General features: G+C 39.0%; 1 protein-coding gene across 4 annotated transcripts in view; it reads left to right on the forward strand.

Moving 5' to 3' along the window:
• Positions 1–23,957, forward strand: part of ZFYVE28 (zinc finger FYVE-type containing 28) — a 166,277-nt gene that overhangs the window by 137,539 nt on the left and 4,781 nt on the right. For 2 of the 4 annotated variants that reach the window (XM_069795186.1, XM_069795205.1), the window contains 3 exons: positions 11,846–12,000; positions 12,294–12,410; positions 14,054–14,158. In XM_069795186.1, the coding sequence (XP_069651287.1) occupies positions 11,846–12,000; positions 12,294–12,410; positions 14,054–14,158 (377 nt within the window). The remainder of the gene's footprint in view (positions 1–11,845; positions 12,001–12,293; positions 12,411–14,053; positions 14,159–23,957) is intronic. The other 2 variants (XM_069795196.1, XM_069795214.1) reach the window with 1 other exon arrangement.

Genomic DNA, 23,957 nt, shown 5'->3' on the forward strand with positions numbered 1-23,957 from the left:
AAGTCAGAGTAGGGTAGTGAGAAATAAACCCAAATCTTAAAAACACCTTCCCTCTGCCCCTCCCTTCTTCCCAGGCTTAACTCCACTCCCCATTTTCTCTACCTCCTCCCCTCCAGCGGCACAGGGGAACAGGGAATGGGGGTTGCAGTCAGTTCATCACACATTGTCTCTGCCTCTCCTTCCTCCTCAGGGGGAGGACTCCTCACTCTTCCCCTGCTCCAGCGTGGGGTCCCTCCCACGGGAGGCAGTTCTCCATGAACTTCTCCAACGTGGGTCCTTCCCATGGGCTGCCGTTCTTCACGAACTGCTCCAGCGCAGGTCCCTTCCATGGGCTGCAGTCCTTCAGGCACAGACTGCTCTAGCGTGGATCTCCCATGGGGTCACAAGTCCTGCCAGCAAAACATTGTGGGCTCCTCTCTCCACGGGGCCACAGGTCCTGCCAGGAGCCTGCTCCAGAGTGGGCTTCCCATGGGGTCACAGCCTCCTTTGGGCATCCCCCTGCTCCGGTGTGGGGTCCTCCCCGGTCTGCAGGTGGAGATCTGCTCCCCCGTGGACCTCCCTGGGCTGCAGGTGGAGATCTGCTCCCCCGTGGACCTCCCCGGGCTGCAGGGGGACAGCCTGCCTCACCATGGTCTTCCCCACGGCTGCAGGGGAATCTCTGCTCTGGCGCCTGGAGCATCTCCTCCCCCTCCTTCTGCACTGACCTGGGGGTCTGCAGGGCTGTTCCTCTCGCATGTCCTCACTCCTCTCTCTGGCTGCCGTTTCTGTTGTGCAGCAACTTTTTCCCCCTCTTAAATCTGTTCTCCCAGAGTCATTACCACCGTCGCTGATGGGCTCGGCCTTGGCCAGCGGCGGGTCCGTCTTGGAGCCGGCTGGCATTGGCTCTGTCGGACACAGGGGAAGCTTCCAGCAGCTTCTCACAGAAGCCACCCCTGTAGGCCTCCCGCTACCAAAACCTTGCCATGCAAATCCAATATGTGTTGAACAGTGTGAAGCCCGGTCAATCTCTGGGGTACCCCACTGTCCTGGTTTCAGGTTAAACCCCAACACCCACTTGTGACAGGCTGCCAGCCTGAGTAAAAGCCATTGATCAGCACTCTTAGAAGTGGCCTGTGAGCCATTTTCTTGCCTATCTCACAGACCAAGAGAAGTTCTTGCAGGTGGGCAGTTTCTTACAAAACCAGGTTTTATATTGTGCTTTTTCATCAGTAGAACTCAGTGCCTTGAAGAGGATCCAAGAAGGAAAAATAACTCGCTCATTCACCAGGACTGTGAATTATACTAGGAGAATTCAGTTCTTTCATCTTATGGTCCAGAGCTATTCTATCAAAGCTACAGCACAAAATACGTCCCCACAAGTTATAATAAAGAGATCACAGCTACTCTGGGGATCTTGCAGATGATAGTGTGGGGGACAACAAATATGTTAATGTCTTTTAACTGATGTGTCACAGTGTACCTGATCAGCTGTGTCTCCAGATCTCCTCTCTTGCAGTTTTACCATTGTTAACCTGGTCAGGTTATACGTGTTTAAACGATGCAAAATAACGGATTAATTCTACATTAATGTTTGGTGCTGTTGTTTTTGTTTTGATCAATGCATTACTGTAGATTTTCTTTCCTCTTTTTTCTGGAGAGCTCTTCTTTATGGAAAGAGCGCTCATAACCAGAAGAAGGCTGGTGGCAATGGCTTCACATGTACTGTACTGGAATCATGGAAATAGAGCTCAAGTAGAAGAGCTGTGGGAAGAGAAAGGGGTTTATACCTTGAGCAAATCAGAATGACTTCCAGTATAGATGCTATTCCTGCCTAATTATTTTGAACTGCAAACTGCCTGTGTACGTTTTAGGCACTGTGAATCGGTGCTGTTTTGTACAGCTCTGTCACTCAAGCAGTGTGAGGAAAATTAATACGCATATTAATACAGTCATAAACAAGCTCCTGTGTACAATCTTTTTGCTTTGCTGCGAAATCCCTTGCCCCAACAACCAGCTGAGCAGTACCAGCAAAACAAAAAAGTCAGCGTTGATGAGGTCTGTCAGCTTTTGCTTATGATTTTAGTCACTGAGACATATGTGACTGAAGCAGATGTCTCTAGTTTTTCACCGCCAGGATTCTTCTTGACGTGTTTCATGCCTATCTTGTTCTTCACCCTGCAAGACAAAAAAAATCGAACCTCCAAATGGTGCAGCATTTTCTAAGCTGTAGTGTTCCCTTTCAGGAAATTCCACAAGGTATTTCTGGGTATATTATAAGCGTATTTTTGTCTTCAGTAACAAGTAACTGATGCAGATTTTATTTTCTCAAGGAATAACCCAGGCAGCTTGTGTGAACTACTTGTTAACGAGTGCTTGTTACAGTGGGAAGGTGAAAATTCAGTTTTTCCAAGTTTTTTGGTCTTTCCCTGTTAAAATTATAAACTTCATATTTTAGCGAAGTTAAAATAGCCACTATGGTTGAAGTAAATTAAATATAAAATATGTTCCTCTCTGTGTAAATGAAGTGAAATACAGCAATATTTTAAGCTGACTAGCATCAGTAGCAGAGGCATTAAGTCTGTTCAACCAAAATTGTTATATGCCCCAAAATTTGCCATTTGGGGACTGTATTCCAGGTGGCATATCATCTGGCTGGAGACTGACAAAAGTGATAATAATGGGTTTGTGTTCTTGTTTCTACATAGCTCACTTGTAATTTTCATTTTTAGTAATTTGGGCACGTTTATAATTATGTTCATTTTAATGATGTGTAAAAATCTGTTGTTGAATGTCGCTTGGTGTTCCCTGTGTTACTAATAGAAAAAAAATTACTAGCTTTCAGAAATTAGATTTTATTTTACAGATTTCTTTTTTTCCCCCCAGAAAGACCCTTAGAATAGCATATTTGGGAGTTTTGAGATTATGTGTAATTAACTAAAATCACTATAGTAACCTCAGTTTTTTTGCAGACATTTTGGCAATGCCTAAAACTAAGATACATTGTGAAACCATAATTATATTGGTGGAAAAAAGAGAGGATTTCCTTATGCTTAGAGCTGCATTGAAGGTGAAAAATGAAGAGAAAGCTTTCTTTTCTAATTAAAATTTTAAGGCTCCACCTAATACTTTAATTAGCTTTTCTCAGCTTTGACTCCCACGGCTGGATACCGAATTCCTGCGGGATTCTCCTAGACCCTAGGATGCTTTAATGCCTTAGTTGGTTGTTCTGTATTCTTTTTTGAGGGAACTGATGGAGGTGATATGAAAACATTGTGCTAATAAGTTTCCCTATCCCTTAGAGTTCCTCTTGCTGGAAAACGTTTTTCAGTGCTGCTTCTCTATCGCTTTATGCCACGCACAGGAGTTGCAACTCGAGAGTATCTGCTGGAATTGAATGCTACATTAATTCAGTTTTTACTATGCCATACATAATAGTTGCTTGTGTATCACAGAGGACATTGCTGAAGAGCTATGTGAAATGACTCTCCTTGGCCTTGGAAGTATTTGTATCCAGCATCAGGTATCCAGGTTCTCTCTGTCCTGTGTCAAGTTTTGGATAAGGCATGAAAGCTGGGACTGATGTATTTCTATCACTGTATCAGGTACCAGAGCTGATACTACATACCATTTCTTCATAAATGCTATACTATTTCTGTTTTTCACTTTCAGTTTTTCCACTTCAGGATTATTTTTGAAGTTTAAATAATTCTGTGCTCTAATCTCATATTTGTCCTTTTGCAGCGTGAGTGAACATTTGAGAGCTTTAAATGCATGTTTGATTATAAGGAGGTGTTAGAAAAAACATCATCATGGTGGAATTGAGAAAATCTTAGGTGAACCTAACCAATATTCTAACTTCTTATATTTTCAGTTCTATTTTTTTTTTAATTTTACAATATCTTTGTCTTGCAGGTTTTATCCCTTTTTGGTTTAAATTTTAAGAAAAACAGTAAAAGTAGTACCTTGCAAGTATCTGGCGTTAAATTTGATGCTTAGAAAGTAGCCCTGTTCATTACTGGTGCTCTTAAGTTATTTGTTCACATGCACTCTTACAGAAGTTTTACCTATAATGACCAAAAAAGCTATTTGGGAGAGAGCACTGTTAAAGCTGATAAATCCTGGACTGGCAATGTTGTTTATTTTAATTCCCACTTGAAATACAGTATTTTTGCATTCTTCTGAAAACCCAGGCCAGCAGTAATGGGTTTGAATAAGCTGGTTGTCTACCTAGAGTTTCTTACGGTGGATCTGTTTGGCAAGATGCTGCTTTAACAGCTGTGTTTTCTCAAAAGTCCAACATGGTAAGTACAACGAGAATGTTCTGCAGTTTGCGGTTTGAATTGCTGAGGAAGGATTCAAGAAGGTGTTCTTCCAACGGAGTGGGCAGCTACAGAAGCTGCCAGGACGTGGAGCAGAAGCTGTTGATTTCAAATTCAGTAGTCTTCAATGCTCAGGATTTTTTTTCTGATTGAAGATACCACTTAGGACACATGACTAATCCTATTAGCCAAATTCCTTATTTTAATCCGCCAACCTCAGATTGCCCACCTCTACTGAAGCAAAAGAAGCTGAGAGGCTTCTGCAAATCTTGCAGTGTATGAAAAATAATTCCCCCTACTGAGGAATTCAAACGGTTGACAGCAGATGGGGCTTCTAGCACATGTCGTACCATGTATGGAGCTGGGCACTGCTAACGCATGTGATAATACTGTGGTGTCAAGTCCACTTCCTATGGTACATAGCTAGATTGTTCATGATAGAGGGATTTGCATGCAGTTGTATTATTTGTTTCTCGAGACAAAGTTCTGAAGCCTTGGGAACCACTTTAAGGGTTGGTTGGCTATTGTGTTGGGTTTTTTTTTTTCCCTCTTTAGCCTTTTTTCTTAAAATAGAGAGAAAATACCTAAGGGATTGTATTTTAAAATCCTCTTGACTTAATAAAACATTAGGGTTAAAAAGTCAGGAAATAAAGGTCTGAATTAAAGCTTTTTTTTTTTTAGTCTGCTTTAAATGTAGCCGCTGGGGTCATTCCTTAAAATATAGTCCTTGGCTAAATAAATATATGCTATTACCCGAATAATAAGACATGTTCTGGATTTGGTTTAAATGACTCTAAGATTGAGTGTGTAGCCACCCCCTTCACTTAAAATAATTGTGAAAAGCTATTAATCTCGTAGTTTTCCTCCCAACCATATCAAAACTAGTACATGTTATAAACCATAGGGTTTTAACCTGCTGTTTATTGTGTTTCTTGTGAGAGTATCAAAAAAGAAACACCAGAGGTACTGCAGAAAGCAGGATGGGAAGTAGTAAGTTTTTTTTTTTCTTAGTGACATGGAGTTACACTTTTCTTACCCAAACCCCTGTCATTTTCCTCGTGTCATTCCTCTTGCATGCAACCTTTGTCTTTCCCCAGCTATTGTGTCTGATCCTTTGCATAGCCTTTGGAGTAGTTGATTCTTTTTTTGCAAATTGGAACCCAGAGTTGACTACAGCCTTACGAAGTATAAAACTAAGAGTAATAAAAGTAAGAATAGTAGCTTGGGAAAGACAGGTTGACAGGTTAGTGTTGGGATTTACAGTTACAGCCTACATGAATATCAGTGGGGTGAATGTACCAGTTACTGAAATAGTTTTAGAAACTGTGCAGACAATAACATAGATTTGCCTGCAGAAGTTTTGGTGTGTTGTTCTTTTTTTAAATTTACTTAAAGTGTGAAAAAAATCAAATGGGAGACAAAAATAGCATAGATTGGATGAAAAATGTATGTTATTGGTATTGTCATGGATGTCCTGGTTTCAGCTGGGATAGAGTTAATTGTCTTCCTAGTAGCTGGTATAGTGCTGTGTTTTGGGTTCAGTGTGAGAAGAATGTTGATAACACACTGATGTTTTCAGTTGTTGCTAAGTAGTGTTTAGACTAAGTCAGGGATTTTTCAGCTTCTCATGCCCAGCCAGCGAGAAAGCTGGAGGGGCACAAGAAGTTGGGAGGGGACACAGCCAGGGCACCTGACCCAAAGTGGCCAACGGGGTATTCCATACCATGGGACGGCCCGTCTAGTTTAGGAACTGGGAAGTGGGGGCAGGGAACCGCCGCTCGGGTACATTGTACATTCCAATCCTTTCATTATTGCTGTTGTCACTTTATTAGTGTTATCATTACGAGTTTCTTCTTTTCTGTTCTATTAAACCATTCTTATCTCAACCCACGAGTTTTACTTCTTTTCCCGATTTTCTCCCCCATCCCACTGGGTGGGGGGGGAGTGAGTGAGCGGCTGCGTGGTGCTTACTTGCTGACTGGGGTTAAACCACGACAATAGATCATAAAGTGGTCATTATGCTAAATTCTGTATGAACAAAAATGAAAGCTAGGGAGCTCATGATAATGATTTTTTAAGAAATGATTTAAGAACTAGAATATTCAAAACATACATACATATCTATATATAGGGAGATCCATGTACATGATATAGCTGTACACTTATATATCTTTATCTTAGTTATTCAAAATGTGTGACTTTTTAACTAATGGACATGAGAGATTTGTTAAGGCCAACTAGTGCAAATGAATTCATGTCACTTAAGTCTAAGGAACTGCACTGTTTTATAATTTGTGGGCAGTCTGTCATGAATTTTTTTAATGAACTCTGATATTGAAGAATTGGACTACTGTCCCTTTGTAAAAACTTTCAGCATGGTTTATAATTGCAATGTCCTTCTATGTAAATAGGAATGTGTGAAATCACAGAAAACCTTTTGCGAAGTTTTCACATTTCCCTACTGTAGAAGGGGTCTCACCTGCTACCGTACAGCACGTATGAAATTTTCCTAAAAAGCAACTTTGTCTAAAAATGCATCCCTCTGGTTTTGCAAAATGGGTAAACCTCTGCATCAGAATAGTACCATTTAATACATGGATTTTGAATTCACTATGAAGTGGATTCACAAGCTTTGAATTCACACTCTACAGCAGGAAGGTGTTACCTCTTTTGTTGCAAATAGTTGCATCCTACCTATGCTTCTGTAGTTTGCTGGAGATTTCCAGGGCAAGTGAATAGGAATCACTGATGTCACAGGTATTTGTATAACATAAATGGTGTAGGGATAGTCACTGAATTATGTGTTAACACTTCTCTAGTAAACATTTGTAATGTTGTTCATAGAGCTTATAAGTGTTTTGCTCTTAGACTTACTTGGGATGAGTTTGTCATGCTGGAACATGAGCCCTCTTGGTTTAAAGACAGTCTTCTGAAATCTGTACCTGAAAATTAGTTGCAGTCTAAGACCTTGCCTGGTATCAGAGACTTAGAGGGTGGTCTTACTTTCCTTTTAAATTTGGTGGCATAATTGCATCATGTATAGTAGAATAGGTATGTTGGGTTTTCTCCTTTGCGAGTAGTAACCACCTATTGCTTTTGCTCCAAGATTTCTAAAGACAAAGAAACAAAACCAAACCACTTTTTTAAAAGTTTTTTATGATTATTTTGAAAATGTGATAATTCAGTTGATTTCTTTGTATTCATTGTATTTGGTACAATGATATTTTAAATTCTTTTTATCTGCCACTGCTGTATATTTAATGCATACTTAAGATACTCTGAGGGTTTGTCTGTGAGTAATGAGAAATTCTTTCAGAGAATCTCACACATTCTGCATTCAGTTCAGAGCAGATTTCAGGTTTAATGAACCAAACACTTCTAGACAAATTTGGAAGGAAACATCTATGAGCGGTCACAGATTCCTACTGCTATTAACAATTTTTTGAGCACAAATGTAAAATATTTACATTTGGACCAACTTTGAATTAATTGACTTTGGTTATTTGGTTTTAGACTTTGCTGCTTTTACCGGTTTTGGATGAGTGTCAATGACCAACAAATACAGCACAAAGCCTACGGTATCACAGATGGTTACCTGAAATGACTGGCCACTTCTGAAAATGTCAGTCATAACGTTGTTATTCCACAGTCCTGTTTTCCATTATGTATGGATACTACTACTTAACGTGGCTCACAAGTATCCTTTGGCACTTAAAAGCTGTAAAGCAGATTGGTTTCATGGGTGAAAGCTGATATCATGTACAGTTAAGTTATTGGCTTTTGTTTGCTTGTACATATTTGACTAAATATCACAGTCAAGCCTTGAGACCAGGCAGCTGTTCTAGAGATACATCTTTAAAGTGTTGAAAGAGTCTTGCTACTCTTCTAACATGACAAATGGAGAGTAATTGTAAAATTGCCAGATAAATGCTAGCCAAATTAGGTAAAAAGCTAATTCATTGTATCTGCCCAAGGGTATCAGTTCCTTTATAATCTAAAAGGTTTACTGTTTGGGATTGACCTTTGACATAACATCTTATTTTTTGATATTCGCCTTTAGATGTGTTAACTTTGCAATGTTTCTACAGTCTGAAAAATAAATACATGATAAGCATTGTTTATATGAAAAACATTTCACAAGGGGAGTTCTATGCTTATTTTGGTCTTATCTCTTCTTAACCTAATTCCTTGGGTAATGCAGGGTTCCCTTCCACCAAGAAGTTGAGAAAATGAGGATTTGTCTCTAGGTACTTGGTATGGCTATTTGTTTTCTGTGGTGATACTTGATTCTGCAGCATCATTGGCAGTGAAACATTCCAGATCTGAGTGTAGTCTGGCATCAGTGAAATGCTTCCTACACATCTGGTATCAGCTGAGAATTTTGAGCCAAATTATGCATGTTAGATAAGCCCAGAAAGAAAGGTATTCCTTACAGAACTAACAAAACTTGTTTGAAAGAATAATTTGGACAAAAGGTAAGCTGAACTCCGTAGATCAAAATTCAGGTTTATTTTCTATAATATCAATTTAAAAAAACACAAGAATCTTTAATATTTGCATAGATGCAATCACTGCTTTTTGGGATACGCTGTTATAAGAAAAGCTATCTTTTTTGCTGTTTATCTGAAACAATTGCAATGTTTCTGTTCTTACAGTATTTCTGACTGCCTCTACAATATTAATTTTATGGCTACATTCTTTAACAGTAAGATATATTTTAAAATAAAGAACAGATGGTCATTAGTCATTCTTTGAGAGTCATCTTTGTCTAAATCTGACTTGGTCCCGTTGGTAAATGCAGAGTAATTTTTTCTAACTCTGTAGTGATTCTTAGGTCCAGTTTAAAATTATTCTAGAGCATTCACTTTTCTCTTTGCAGTGGCACAAGCAATCCTGAATACAAAATGTCCTCTTTTCTGAACCTCTTGTGTATGGATATTGTACTTGTGACTGTGCATATGAAAGTATGTTATAAATGTTGAGTGTGCATACATACTGACCTTCCATCCCACAGTGCTGAAGCAATTTGTATGTGCTCCATGCTAGGGATTTTTAGGACAAAAAAGTTCCAGCCAGTCTTGTGGTGTGACATGACCAGTCTTAACGACACACCACAAAATCTAACATAGAATAGCCTGAAACAGAACTAGGTCAAACCACATTGCTTGGAGGAATTAGGAAGTAGGTAAAACTGCATTCCTCTTAAAATTGCAGAGCTTGGTCAGAATTGTGGAATGAGCCTTTCTTCCTTTCTGCAAAATAGGAAAGGACTAAGTAGTTTATATTCTTGAAAAGCACTCTTCATAGCTCTCTGCCCACTTAACACCTTACTTTGAAATATTTCTTTCAGCTGTGATTTGGAGGGAAGAGTCATCCTTGAATCAGCCACCCTGTTTTCCCCTGCGCTAAGGTTTTTGCTTCTTGGGAGTCTCAAAGAGACCATTGCATTGGGGTTGTATAATTACACACGCAGACTGCATTTGTCTCTGTCACGAGGTCCATGCTTGCCTTGGAGAGCAATTTCTAGTGTAAATGTGTATATCACTGTAAGATCAATTCTTTTAAAAAAGAGAAAAAAAAGTAGACCTTATCTGGCTTTGTTACGAGGCAGACAAACTCCTCTCTCTATATGTGAGCATTTGTGCAAATAGGCAATTGTCTAACTGCATACCATTGAGAATCGGGGATCGCTTCCTGGCTCTTACTACCTTTCAGCTTGCTCCTTTTTAAGCCACGTTCTTACATGACCTTTTCATTGTCTTGAACACAGACCTTTCCACAGTGACAGGCTTATTATTATTTTTATTTATATATAATATCCCCTATGGAAAAGCAAAGGAAAAAATTGAGAGAGAGAATTCTTGCTCAGTTCTTGGTGTCTTTAATAAACCTAGTCAGTTGTGGTGCTGAGGGAACTGTAAACATAGAACTAACATCTTTTTACAAGAATTTGCTTTTGTTAATAGCAATAGATAACATGAACAAAATTCGTCTCCTCCAGGCCTGTTTTTTGCTCTGGCTTTGAAAGAATGAGAAGCCAGTTAAGGTACTCATGCTACACATTTCCCATTGATATTTCTATCAATAACTAATCTCCAGTATTTTATTTATTTTCAGTTCTGTTTTTATTAGGGCTTTTAAGATATAGCCTAATAAATTCATTTTTACATTTTAAAGGATTACCTGTATAGCCTACAGGTAGAATTTCAAAACTATATCCCATAAAATTTTGTTATAAATATAAACATTACCTGTGTGTCTTATCCTTCAGTAAATGTTTATGCATACTGTCACAGGGATGGGATCTGTAAGGTGGTAAATGTTTCAGCACCTAACAAAAGCAGATTGAACTCAGAATGTGTTAGAAATTACTTCCTTCATTATGCATGCTATTTATGCAGTCAGTAACTTGTTTTAACATAGTAGTTCTCCGCATAGTAGAGCGTGCTGGAGTTCTGGACAGCCGAAGTACGATTATAGATAAAATATTCTAGTTTTTTATAGTCATTGGTGAGATTAATTTCTTTCCAATATGTGGGGACAATGATTTAGTGTTCCTCTGTCTCTGAATGTAGTAGAGTAAGAAGGCATGTCTCCTTCGGTCAACAGAGTGAATCCTTAGGACTTCAATGTGATTACATCCTGCACTCTACTCCCAGTTAAGGGTTTTTCTATTGGTGAAGTGCTACTTTTTCTCCAAGTACTTTCTTTTTTAAAAATACATCTTGATTTACAAATATTTAGGTAATTCCTGATATTTGAAGAAGCTGGATTCCCACCAAAGCTTCCCTGCAGTCTCAGGTTGTTTCAAGCTTCTTCTCCATAAATGGGGAGCAGGGGGCGAGGGTGTGGAAATGGCTGGCAACTGTGTATTTGTTTTTTAAAAGAAAATTTAAATGTCTAGTAGATATTTGGTGACACGTTTTTATGTCTTTGGAGTTGATGAGCCTTTTTTTTACAGTAGTTTGACATTTCAGCAATTTCTACTGTTAGGCATATAAGGGAACTAATCTACCTCTCTACTGTGTAAATTATATTTTATCACTCTTCTTTCCTTTTTTTTTATGTAAGGTTATATTTAGATTCTATTCTCACTATTTTGAGGTAAAATAATTCAGAAATTCTTTTTTTCAAATTAACTTCCACATTACTAAATTTCTAAGTTGACTTCAGAACTGACCTTCTCATTTTTAGGTTGATATTCCCCTTTTGGATTTTTGGTGGAGTTGTGGTCTCAGGACTGAATTCTCAGACAAAGTTAATGTGAAAAAATGGCACAGCACTTTGTAGTAGTTAGAAAGATGCAATAAAATACAGACAAATGATTTTCTGCTTAAAAGTTTTTTTGCAGCTATGCCACAGAGTAAAAATCAAACATGATGGTGATTGGTTGCATGTTGATTAACTTCAACAAGAATTTACAGCAATTAGTTCCAGTTTGCTATAGAGTCTTGCCTGAATCATAAGTCCTTTAGGATTTGCTGAACATCTTGAGCAACTGAGTGAAGATTTACATTATTTTTTTAATTTTTTTTTTTCTCCGACAGCAGTTTAATGACAAGTTCTTGTTCATCTGATGACATTGATCAGGAAGAAATACAGCTCGCTTTGCAGGCTGCTAAAATTGCCACACGAGAAAAGATCAGATCCAGATTTCATGGCAGTAATGACCTTATTCACCGCCTTTTTGTCTGTATCTCAGGTATGAGAGTAGCCTTTGTTGTGTTTTTATGCAAAAGGATCTCTGAGTGTTTCCTGCCAAAAGACAAGGAAGATGTGTATTAAACTGCAGGTAGCATAAAGGCCAGAATGCAACTTGACCATTATGGAAAATTGGTTTAATTAAATGTTCAATTTTTATTCCTGACATGAACAAGTGATCCCCTCAAAAATAAATACAAGGCCATTACTGGTAGCAACAGGCAAATTTAAATACTTTTTTTAAGGGTGGCGTAATAGTCTAGTAACGGTTTACCCATTTTCTCAAACTCCTAGGTGTTGCTGACCAGCTGCAGACAAACTATGCTAGTGATCTGAGGAGTATCTTAAAGACCTTGTTTGAAGTTATGGCAACCAAACCCGAAACAGAAGACAAAGAAAAGCAAAAGAAAGGTAAAGAGATCTAAATGTTTGTTTTCTCTAGTGAATTTCTGCTGGTAGCCCCATGGAGATCCATTAACTATTTGACAAGAATTTCCTTAACATTTTGTCAACTTCTTGACAGGACTCACTGTCCAGTGATTTGATCTAAGTTTAAAAAAGTCATGGAAACAGACTGCAAACGGGTCGAAGTCACTGGAGGTATAGGTACACAGCAGTATGTCTTGAGACAGATGTTGAAACAGAGCCTTGAGAGTACGTCTGCTAGTTTCTGTATTCCTATGTATAACAGAACAGTGTTTGTAGCCCATATAGTCATAACATAAAGTATGCGGGGTTTGGACTTCATAGATTCCACCCCCCCACACCCTCCCCCTTGGTATTGTGTCATGCTGGAGACATTTTAATTTACCAAGATGTGTATCTTTGATTCTGAAGTTTAAATAGCTGTGTAAAAGGAGCAGACTATAAAATGAGAGTGCTCAGTAAGATGCTGAAATCTGGCCTGTCTTGAAGAAATTGCAGAATGCTGAATTTGGCTTCAAAATAGAAAAATAACCAGTTTTGAATTCTAGATAATCAGGATAACGGAACCAGAACTAGATCATAAGCCAACGCAAGAACTTTTTTTTCTCTGTCACCATTATGATTATTTCTTTTTCAAAGAGGCAAGTCTGCTAACTTGGCTAAAAATAACCATGTCATCCCAGCAAGACTGCAATTGCTTTTGTCCTTTGTTATGATTAGAACTATCAGCATCTGAAGGTGATCAGAGTGCTCTTTTTTTTTCTCCCTTTCCTCATGATTGAAAACTTTTGCTTTCCCTTTCTCCCAGTTTAGTTTAAAAGCATGGAGGATTTTTATATGAAACACAAAGTTAAAAGTTGGTTAAAGTTATCAGAAAAACCTCCAATCCAGCTGAACTCTGCAGTGGGATAATGCACAACATGCATTACAGTCCTCTACTTGTGGTTGAAACTTCCACATTTTTATGGTGGCGGGATGTCATGATGTGAAAAGAGACTGGTTTTTTTCATAGGCAAAAAAAAAAAAGGGGGTATAGAATTGGTAGAGAGGATCAAAGAGCTCCTGAACATTGAAATAAGAGTACTATAAAGAAATTGGAGCTGTAAAGAATTATCACTAGGAAATATATGTTAGTCACCAGTACTTGGCTGGAGTAATTTCTAATGGATGAACTATTACATTGAAAAAAAAAAAAAGTGTTGACAAAAGCAAGCATACACAAAATGAGCATATAAAAGTCAGGGACTTCAGGGATGAAGTTTCTCTTTGATATATGTGATTTGATGTCTGTGATTCACTTAGGGAATCTCTGGTTGTTCTCATAATCTACTTCTTTGTAAAGGATCCAAGTTAATAACTGGGAAATAAAATACAGGATACAACTAAACTGCTAGAAGTAAGAGGACTGTATGTCCTGTAATAACAGCATCTTTCATTTCTGTTGTCATTCCAAAGAAGACTAGAGGAGACTTTTAAATCACTGTTTCTGTCAGGGTAAAGAAAAAGCCAGAAGTCTAAGAAGGTATATACAGATGCTACTGTAATCTAATCCCAGAAGTCCCAACATGAATATTTTAAGTGCAAATTGGAAAAAGATTAATTTGAGTACTCTTTGGTTTGTTTTACAGTTAATCAGGGTTTAAGGAGTGCAGCATTGGAAGACTGTGCTTTATGTCAAGAGACTATATCATCCTCAGAACTTGCAGCAAAAGCCAGAGATGGGGATTTTGAAGGTACTTTCTTTTTTCTGAGAATTAAAATGAGACAATACTGTTGTATAAAAAAAAAAATTTCATTAAAATGAAAACTCTAAGATTTGGCTCTGGAAGGTGACTGTAAAGTGGTTATAGTATGGTTTAGAGACGAAGTCAGATGATAAACTGAGCATATTTCTTTCAGATTTTTTTCTAACAGCCTCATGAAACTCTGACCTACAAATTGTCATATGCAGTATGAATTCCTCTGTATTAGTGGAGAAAGGTTCTGTATAGTAAAGGCTTTAACATAGTGTATGACATAACATCTGACAAGTTTCAGAGCACTGTGTAAGATGCAAAGCCCTAAGTAAGGTCTTCTCAGCCAAATCTAAAGAGATCTTTTATATCGTTTGCTATATGTGGAGGTGCTACTTTTTCCCGTGGCAGAAGTACCTTTCAGACTTTCTTTGCTTTTGTCTTTGATCAAAATATTTTGGTTATTATTTTCATATTCTTCACCATATTACTCGAAGAAAAAGTTAGTTTTAGGCAAGTCTGCTGAGGTTACTCGAATCTCATTGAATACATGGTAAAAGTGAAGAAAAGTGCATATATAAGTCTCAAAGTTTTGGTCAGGATTCAAGCATTCCAAGAGCTCAAAAGTTTTTGGTTTTCTTTTTAATCTGAGATGCTGTGGAAGTGCTTAGGAATCAGTTATGGACTATGGCCCTAGTATGGTAAACATTGTATAAAAAATGGATTAAAAAATAACAGAGCACTTGCAGTCAGAGTAAGAAAAGAGAAAGTAGATGTATGAGACGGAGCAAACAAGAAAGCAATCAGCTTTGATTTTCAGGGCTAAGTGGTGGTGTCAGCACACCAGGAGCCCAATTATTGGAGTGGTGGTATCTCTGTGGTCAAGTGAGAAATACAAGACAGCTGTCAACTGTGAAACTGTATCTGAGCTTCCCAGAAATTCAAGTGTGCAGTAATTTCCCTGTGCTTTAAAACTTTGATCTATTGTTGTCTATTTGTCCATATGCACTACTGTTCTTCCAGTGAGAGGTTTTTGAATGCAGAATGACTAAGAACTGAGTGATAAGCAGTGTACATCTCTGCTTGTATGCAGAGAGGGGTGACCAACAGAAAAGAAATGTCATTTTTAATAAAGATCAGAAATCATGGGGGGGGGGGGAGGCATATTAAAGATTAGGTTTTAGAGTAATGGTACATATTTATAAGTTATTTTGTGCTTATATAAAACATATGGTTTGCTTGCTTACCCTTCTTCTGAAGCTGCAGGCTAAAGGATCTCTAATCTATTTTAGAACAGCAGGGCTAATTCATGTATAATGCACTGTAGAAATGCCTCTTTTGGAGGAAGATGATTGGGTGGCAGATAAAGAACTATTCAGCAGTCATTTTAATTGATTTTTCTATTGTGCCATAATTCAGAATGTCACAGAAGGTGCAGTAAAGAACAAATCTTTAAGCAAAATCCTTACCATGTATAGGCTGTATTGGAAAAGAACGCAAGAGATTATTCATTCTCTACCATTTCAGTTCATATTCTTTTGTTTTGAATCGATGCCTGATGCTGTCAGTGAATTTGACTTGCAGAACTCAAAAGCAAGTTGTTCTGAACTGCAGGATGCTGAATAACCTTCTCACAGTGGATGTACGTTTTGCCACGGCAAAGTCACTTCACTTCCCTGGCATGTTACTCAGCTTTTAAGGTTCTTCAGCTTTTCATGGCATCTTCTGTTGACACAGGGAAGGTTTTATGTTTGGAGAAGTGCAGCCTGTGGCTTGGGATGTTACTTATTGAAATAGAGGACAACAGTCTGGGTGCCTAGGTGATGTTATGGCCACACAGTATGGTAAAGGGGAATCTTTGGAGTTACGAGGGCCCCTGCAGCACCCAGGTAGCATGAATCAGTTACGTCCCTGCTCTAAGCAAATGATAAAACCCAGCCTGTATTATTAATAGCATATGCAGATAACTACAGCAAAAACAGCCCCCTGCCTGCACCTTTGTTCCTAAATAGCAGGTGTTTCACATATGCCTCTGATGGAAAGCAGAGCCTTGTGGGATAACCAAGTCCCTTTTGAATAAGTGGATTTGGATGCCAGAATGAGCTTGGCTGCCTTGGCACAATGTTTTCCCATGCTAATACATCCTCTAAACAGAGCCAGTTAGCCAGTGCTCCTGCAGGTACTCTGCTTTTGACTGGGAAGGCTTGGGCATGTCTGAATCAATCTCCTTGCAGACTTTCTGTGGGAGTCTTACTTGGCTTGTGTGTGCTTATGCTGAAACTACCTACTTGTACAAATCAATACAGCTCCTCTGACTGTGTAAACTAACTAGTGTAGTCTGCTGTTACTTAGTCTTCAAATTTGCTGATGGGCAGGAATTTTCTGTATCACAAAGAGACAGAGGGTGCCGGGGTGCATGGAGATGAGCTCCACCTTCCAAACCAGAACAAACCACAACAGCCCTACAAAAAGGGACATATGAAGTGGGTCAATTTGTTGGATTTGTGGGAACTGTAGAAACACCCATTTTGTCTCCTCACTTCCAGTACATTCCAGGCTCCTGTCCCTTCAGGTGACAAGTTATCATTGCTGGCAATGCTGTACAGACTTTTTTTTTCTACTGAGGTATGCAGTGATAGCTAATGGGATACATGGTTTTGCTATCCCTAAGGCATCTAGCATGAGCAGCAGTATTTTAACCTCAGCAGCCATGTGCCTTTTCCCTCTTATAACACCTCCCCACCCACCTCATTTTTGCTAGTCACTGTGGAAGCAACAGCCCCAGACTTTGGGTGATGTTTGGGTGCAGGTGGAAGATGTCTGGTGGTTAAGACAACCTTTGCTACATGAACATTGTGTCCTATTTCTTGCAGCAAGCCTGATGGGTTTGTCCTCCAGGCCAAATCTGGACCACAGGCCACCAGCAGGAGTGTACTGCAGTTACCACTGTAAATGGATTCAACGCAAAGTCTGAGAGTGTTGCACCAATCTGTTGACAGCATTGCACCAAAACTACTTATTTTTTTGTACATCATTTCTACACTTCGGGTCACTCTTAATGATTCCAGCTGAAAATGAAAACAATTTAAAGCAAATGAGCACATCAGTAGCTCCTCCCTTCTGCCATTGTGGCAGAACATGAGCATGTATCAGATTGAGAAAGTCCAGCAAGCTACCTGCCAGGAAAGCTTTTTCCAATTATCAAATAAATCCCTTTTACAGAAAGTACTGAATGTTTAAGATTGCATCCAATCGATGATAATTAAAAAAAAAAAAAAAAAAAAAGAAAGCAAGCCCAGCAACCTGAACAAATAAATGAATAGGTTTAAGATTCTACTGAAGGTTCCGGCCTCTACTCAGGTTATAAAGATGAATCACTTGTTTTTGTCAGATTTCTCATTCTTACTGTATATAAAACCCACTAGCTGGTCTGCATCATAAAACAAATATGAATGTTTATTATGAGCCAACTGACACTGGCAAGGGTGTAAGAGTTAAATCCTGTGACCTTCGGAAGGTTGAAATACAATAAACTACAGATTAATTGGCGTTCCGAAACAAAAGCATTTTCAAAAGTACAGATGAGCCTATGGAATCTATGTTCATCTTTGCTGTCCTAATGCTCTAGGACTTTCTTTCGAGGAAGCATATGTATTAATACTTCATAGACTATAAAAAGCACTATATTGTTATAGGGAGAGAATGTAAAGCAAATACATTTATATTTTCTAAGAATACAAGATTAATTTATACAGTATTCCATGAATAAGTTTTAAATACAATAAAATTTCATGTCCTGGTTGTATGATGAGAAGATGGCCCGTGGGGGACAAAATTCTGTGTATAAACTCAAAGCAAATTGTAGTGGCAGCTGCTCAGAAAAAAGCAGGTTGGGCTCTTTGCTACCAGTGGTGTTTGCTCTGAATTGCAGTAACAGCAGAAGGGGCCTGTGTCTCAGGACCTTTTGTGGTACTGCCTTTCTCCCTGTGTCCTGGTGAGCTACGAGCCAGCATGGTTATTGGAAAGTTCCTGAGCTCCAACTTGGATGATAAGCTGACCAAGATGTTTGCATGGGACTGAGAGTGGGCAGCATGGGTCACATGCAAATTAAAGGAAACCTCCACATTTGAAAATATAAGAAAATTACTCTTAGTTAACCTAGTATAAATGTATCCCTGCTGGGACAGACCTGCATCATTCTTAATATATTACAGCTTTAAAAAAAACAAGCATCAGGGAAGTAGAAGTTTGTCTTTCTGCCATTTATGTGTCTGGGATTGTGTTTCTAGCCCCAACACAAAACTTGCTTTGTATTTGTCAGCAGGTTCCCGTATATGTATACACAGATATAGATATACACACACACACACACACAGAGTAACAACGTGGTTTTTTTGTCTTGATAAGGATTTTTGTGTATTCATTTTTTTTATCAAACTGTAAATGTGACCAAGCATAAGTCGCTGCTCACCATATTTGGGAGCATTATTTTTATCTTTGTGAGCTTGATGATTTTAGTAGTGAACTTTGGCAAATATGAGTTTTGACCATATGTGTATTTTGGGGTAGTTCATTACTCTGGAAGATTTGTCTGTTGCGATTGAGGGAAGGTGAATATTTTTAATTGTCCATGTCATGAAGTTACAGGCTGGCTAAGAAAGTGAGTTACACATCTTGTCTAGGCAGAGGCATGAGACATCTAGAAATCAGAAGATTTTCTCAAGGAAAAACAGCATTACAAAGCTGTTGGTGCTCCATGAAAATACTTGCTTTAGCATCTCAGCTCTCTCTGCAATCATACATTCATTTTCACTCCTTATCCCGCTAGCATCCGTACAGAACTACCTTGCTTGCTACCACCTAGTTATAACTCCAGCCACAATGGATTTGCTGTGGCTGCCAGTACAAATATCTGTTTGTGCCAAATGGTGTTAGCATCTGTTTGCTGTACAACAGCACACTATTTCTCCTTGATCCCTTTCCCTCTTGTAATATTCCAGCCCACCCACTTTTGTCTAATCACAGGTCCTCCCTGCTCTCCAACCAGCAGCACAAGCACAATTCAGTGATTTATGGTCCCAAGGCTCAAGCTCTTGTTCTTGTTTCAGTAAGAAGTCACAAGGTCAAGAAGACCCACCCATGCTACTGTATGTGCAGAATCTAATAACTGTGAGCCTAGAATTAGCTCTAGCTGAATGCTTCAATTTTTTTGTCCTCTACATGCCTATAGCTACTCTATTATTTATAATGATGACCAGCAATGCTTTCTAAATGAAAGAATTTAAATTGTTGCACAGTTCAGTAGCCAACCATACTCTGTCCATGTAACTTCTTTTACTTTTTCCTTATTCAGCAGCTCTGCTTACACTGTGCAAGAGAAGAATCTAGTATCAAGTTTTCCGTATTGAGGCAATGTTTTATGATCAACTGAACATATTTAATCATGCATGTAAAATTAGAGGATTTTATACAGTTTTTAGGTTGTATTGCAATAATTTGATCTGACTTAGGTTTTAAGAACTTGCTCAGAGACTTTCACTTTTTCAAAGACTATCCCTCTCTGTTAGCACTGTGTGGAACTTGTTGAGATTTCATTGCAGGAGGAGAGAACATCCCGTAAGTACTGTAAAGCAGAGGCTTATTCAGCTCCACAATGACATAACTGGGATTTTGATTAGGTTTGAAATTTTTTGTCCTAAACATGCACGTATTGAGTGTTCTTCTGCTATGTAATATGTAGATCTACATTATCAACTTGCTTCTAGTTTATAATGATTGGTAGCTCTTACAGAGAAAGACTCCTAATAATGGAGTGCAAGATCCAAGTCTCTGATCCGTCTGATCTAAAGTAAAGATTTGAACCATATCCCAGCAGAAGTCAGTGTTTTCTGTCAGAGTTGTTCCATTTTATGTAAATAATTATTTTGCCCAAAGAATGAGTTGCTGATCATGTACCTGTACGGAATGGACACAGGATGTTGTTGTTCAAGGTTGTGTTGAATCGGGCAGAGTGGAGGCTTGAGCCCAAGTCTGCAAAGCTCCATGCTTTGGTGAAAGCTTTCTAGATTTGCACAGAAAATCCATCCTAAGCAAGCTGTTTGACAAGAGCTGTACTTGAAGCTAAGAAGTCTGTACCTCTGTTTTCTCCCTCATCCCCAAAATTTTCATCAAATAATATTGTTGAAGCAGAAAATTTATTTTTATTGAAAAATTTCAAGCCAGCTGTAATGAACACTGAATCTACTGAGCAAGGGTAAAGATTGCTTTAGTACAATTGCCTGCTAGAAATCTTATATGCAAGTCAGAGATTGCCCAGAATGACATGCGGAAAATTGTATGTGATAAGGGACAAAAAGATTCATCTTACTGTGGCAGTTAAGTGAGGGGTAAAGTCATGTCATCTTAGTTCTCTACTTTCTATACTTAAAACTGTGAGAATTTGTGATTCTTGCTTTCATCAGAAAAGCTACAGTAAGCCCATCTGACCTTTTTTGCAGCTGCAAGGGTAATGCACTTTGACGGCTGCAGTGGTGTAAGTTCCACAGGCTGCTGTAGGAACAGTCCTCTTAAGGTTAGTTTGATAAAATATCATCAGGGTTATGCACGATGTGCTCTAAAAATGTAATACACATCAATGCAGGAGGAACTTTCAGTTTGATTTCTGCACTAGGAATATTTGATAAAAACAAAAGATGCAGAAAGGGTCTTTTCTCTGAGTTGTCTGGCCATAATGCAAACACCACCACAAGCTTAGGGTTTAGTAGCTACTCTACAGCAGGGCATAGTGGTGTGCATGTTTTCTCTTCCCCCCCCCCCCCCCCACCGGCATATAATTTGCTAGATTAGGCCTTCTGCAAGCTCCAACAACTTTTGGGATTGCTTCCTGACCCACCCCAGTCTCCTGTATCTTAGCACCACTGAATGAACTTAAGCGTTCTGGTCTAATGTTGTTTCAATCAACACTGTTGATGGATCAGAGTCAAGGCTTGCTTCCTCTTGTGTTCTGGGATGCAGAGATGTTCTCTTTGGTTTTCTAAGATTAGATGGGACTGCAGTAGGTCTATTGCGCATAGTTAATTAAGCAAAACTAATTACAGTAGCTATGATTTTTTTATCATGATTATGGTTTTCTTAAAGTTCAAGCATCTTGGATTTATGTGAGATTTTTAACTTTTTTTAAGAGCAGAAAATGTTTCTAGCTAATGAGGTTGCATAGACATGTAAAGGTGAATTCTAAAAGCTACAGCATAAAACGAATAAAAAGACCATAAAATTTCATGATTTATGAGAGATCATAATGCAAGATTTTTGAATAGTTAAGAGCTGGGAATACTGTGTTTCTCCTTTTTAAATGTCTTTTTCAGTCTTCACGCTATTTAATTTTATCTTGTGCCTTTTCCTTTCTCTAAACTAGTTTCTAATTCATTTAAATACTTGTTTCTCTTCCTTTCTCTGCCTTTTTTTCTGTACATGCTTTTAATGTTTTCTTCTAAAATTAATTTCTGTAGTCTTTGTCTCGTTAATCCTTTCCCTCCCTTCCCCCTCCTCTTTGATGTTTGTGCTGTGGTCTTCATCCATTTCCCAACAGACTTCTCTTAACTCTCGTTGCATGATAAAGCAGCGGGCCAATTAGCCCACGAACAAGGTTTTCCCTCCATTCCTTGTACAAATCCCCGAAGCACAGGCAGATAGCGCTTTAGAGACTGGATGTTTCCACTTGCTGCTGCATGCAGAGCTAATGGAGCAGCGTAGCCCAGAGAAGGACTGTAACACAAAAAGCCTACGGGTGCAGTGCTGCTGCCCTGCTTCCAGCGTGTCTTCAGGCTCCTGCTAGGGGTTTAATTTGTATAACTCGCTCTGTTCCTCCTATTGAAGCTTTATCCTCTCATGAGACTGCTCTTCAGAGAATATTTCAAAAACCTGTTCTATAAAAAGCCTGATGACTCAGTCATTAATGTAAGTCAGTCAGAAGGGCTGCTCCCAAGGTTGAAGCTTGCGAGGGGGACCTAGGGGTGTCATCCTGTTGCCACTGGGGCTTGCATGGGCTCGGGGAGACCGAGTCGTTCAGGGCTTCATCTTTCCTGCCAGGGTGAGCGCTTCGGCTCCAGCCCAGGATTGCATTAATTTCTAAGTGCGTACTCTCAGAATGAAGCCTCTGTGTTTGTGTTATTCAGCGTAAGGACTTGTTCAGTCACAACTGGAAGCAAAGGCATAGGGCTAAAGGCCCAAAGTTTCTTACTTCAAATGTTACTTCAAGGCTGCGCCACTGTATGGTTTTGGGCAAGACGTGTCTCTCCTGATTTCTCCCCACACGCTTACTGACTCTAGCTGGGTGACGAGGATTAAAGCAATTGATGTTTGTACAGCATTTTGAATGTTAAAAGCTGTTACATAACTGTTACTATTTGGGGGTGTGCTGCAGTGCAGCAGACCTTGGTGCAAGCAATTGGGATGTTAGGAGGGCACTAAAACCCTGAAGCAATGGGGCACGGGGCTGGCCACGTAGCCCTGTCAAAGGGCCTTACTGTTGTTGAGTCACTGTCTGGGGGAAAATGTGCCCTTTAGCTGATTCTGCTGATGCGTTAATTCACTGAATCGGCTGACGTGACACCAATGTGGAGGTAGAGGGAGTCCCTCTAATGTGAGAGAACAGTCTGTAGAGGGTTGTACTGTTCTATACATTGAGTACTGCTAAGACGTGATTTTTTTCATGCAATTATAAAAACTAAGTTTGCAGATGAATTTGGCAGTCAAGTAATTCTGTAACCATGAACTATGGATTATATGATTATTATGAGTTTGTAAGGTTTTTATTTATCAAAATAAATATACTGTTTCTCATGGAGGGGGTTTTTTGCAATTTTTTTTATTTAGCACCAGAGAAAAATCCACAGAAGGTCAATTAAAAAATAAGTTTTTCAACATTGCACTTCAAGGACAACAGAAAAAAAACAAAACCCAAATGTTAAACACCTGATAAGAAAGCTGCTTTCTGTTGATGAGCTCCAGAGTCTTTGTGGTGGGGTTGCGTTAGCCTGTAATGTGTCTGGACTAATCATGATCTAAGGGAATGAGTGATTATGGTCCTAGCTGCTGTGGAAGTTGCAGTTCATATTGGCGTGCTGCAGTTTGTACAAAAACGGCCTGTGGTTTTTGGCTTTTCTGTGAATATTAAAATTAGTAACTAGCTGAACATGGTAACCCACATTCTAATGCAGCTGATAAAGCATTGGTAGCAAAGTAGGCATCTTACCAAACCTGCTTCCACCAGCTCTGTGTTCATTTGAGAGGGAGGCCTGGTGGCACAGTGCTTAAATAACTTCCTAAATTTTGCCATCTTTAAAATTAGTAAGAATCAATAGGATAGTTAAATCCCTGAAAACATAATCAAGGCTATGTAGTTTAATGGCAAGTTTTAAACAGGAACATCATTATTGGCTCGGTTATTTTGTTTGGAAAATATGTGATATCCCAAGGGACCTCCTGGATGGAGAACATGCTCCAAGGTCATCAGGCTTACCATGGTTTCAGATCCGAGATCCCTGTGAAAGTGATACAAAGTTTTCAAAATCAACATCATAAACTGATATTAGGAGTAAGTTTCACTGGGCAAGTTGCATGTAGGAGCTAGGGAGGTTGCAGAGAAGGAGAAGAACTGCAAAGGAAAATCTTTTGGTTTCATTGGTATTAATGCTTCAACTTAAGCTGGCAGTCCTGCGTCTTCCTGCTGCTAAAGGACTGCCTGCCTCTGAAGTAGGAATTTGTAGCCTTGTGTCCCCACAGAACATTTTCTGGTGAA

Source organism: Haliaeetus albicilla, chromosome 1, assembly GCF_947461875.1.
Source record: "Haliaeetus albicilla chromosome 1, bHalAlb1.1, whole genome shotgun sequence".
NCBI classification, from domain to species: Eukaryota; Metazoa; Chordata; class Aves; order Accipitriformes; family Accipitridae; genus Haliaeetus; species Haliaeetus albicilla.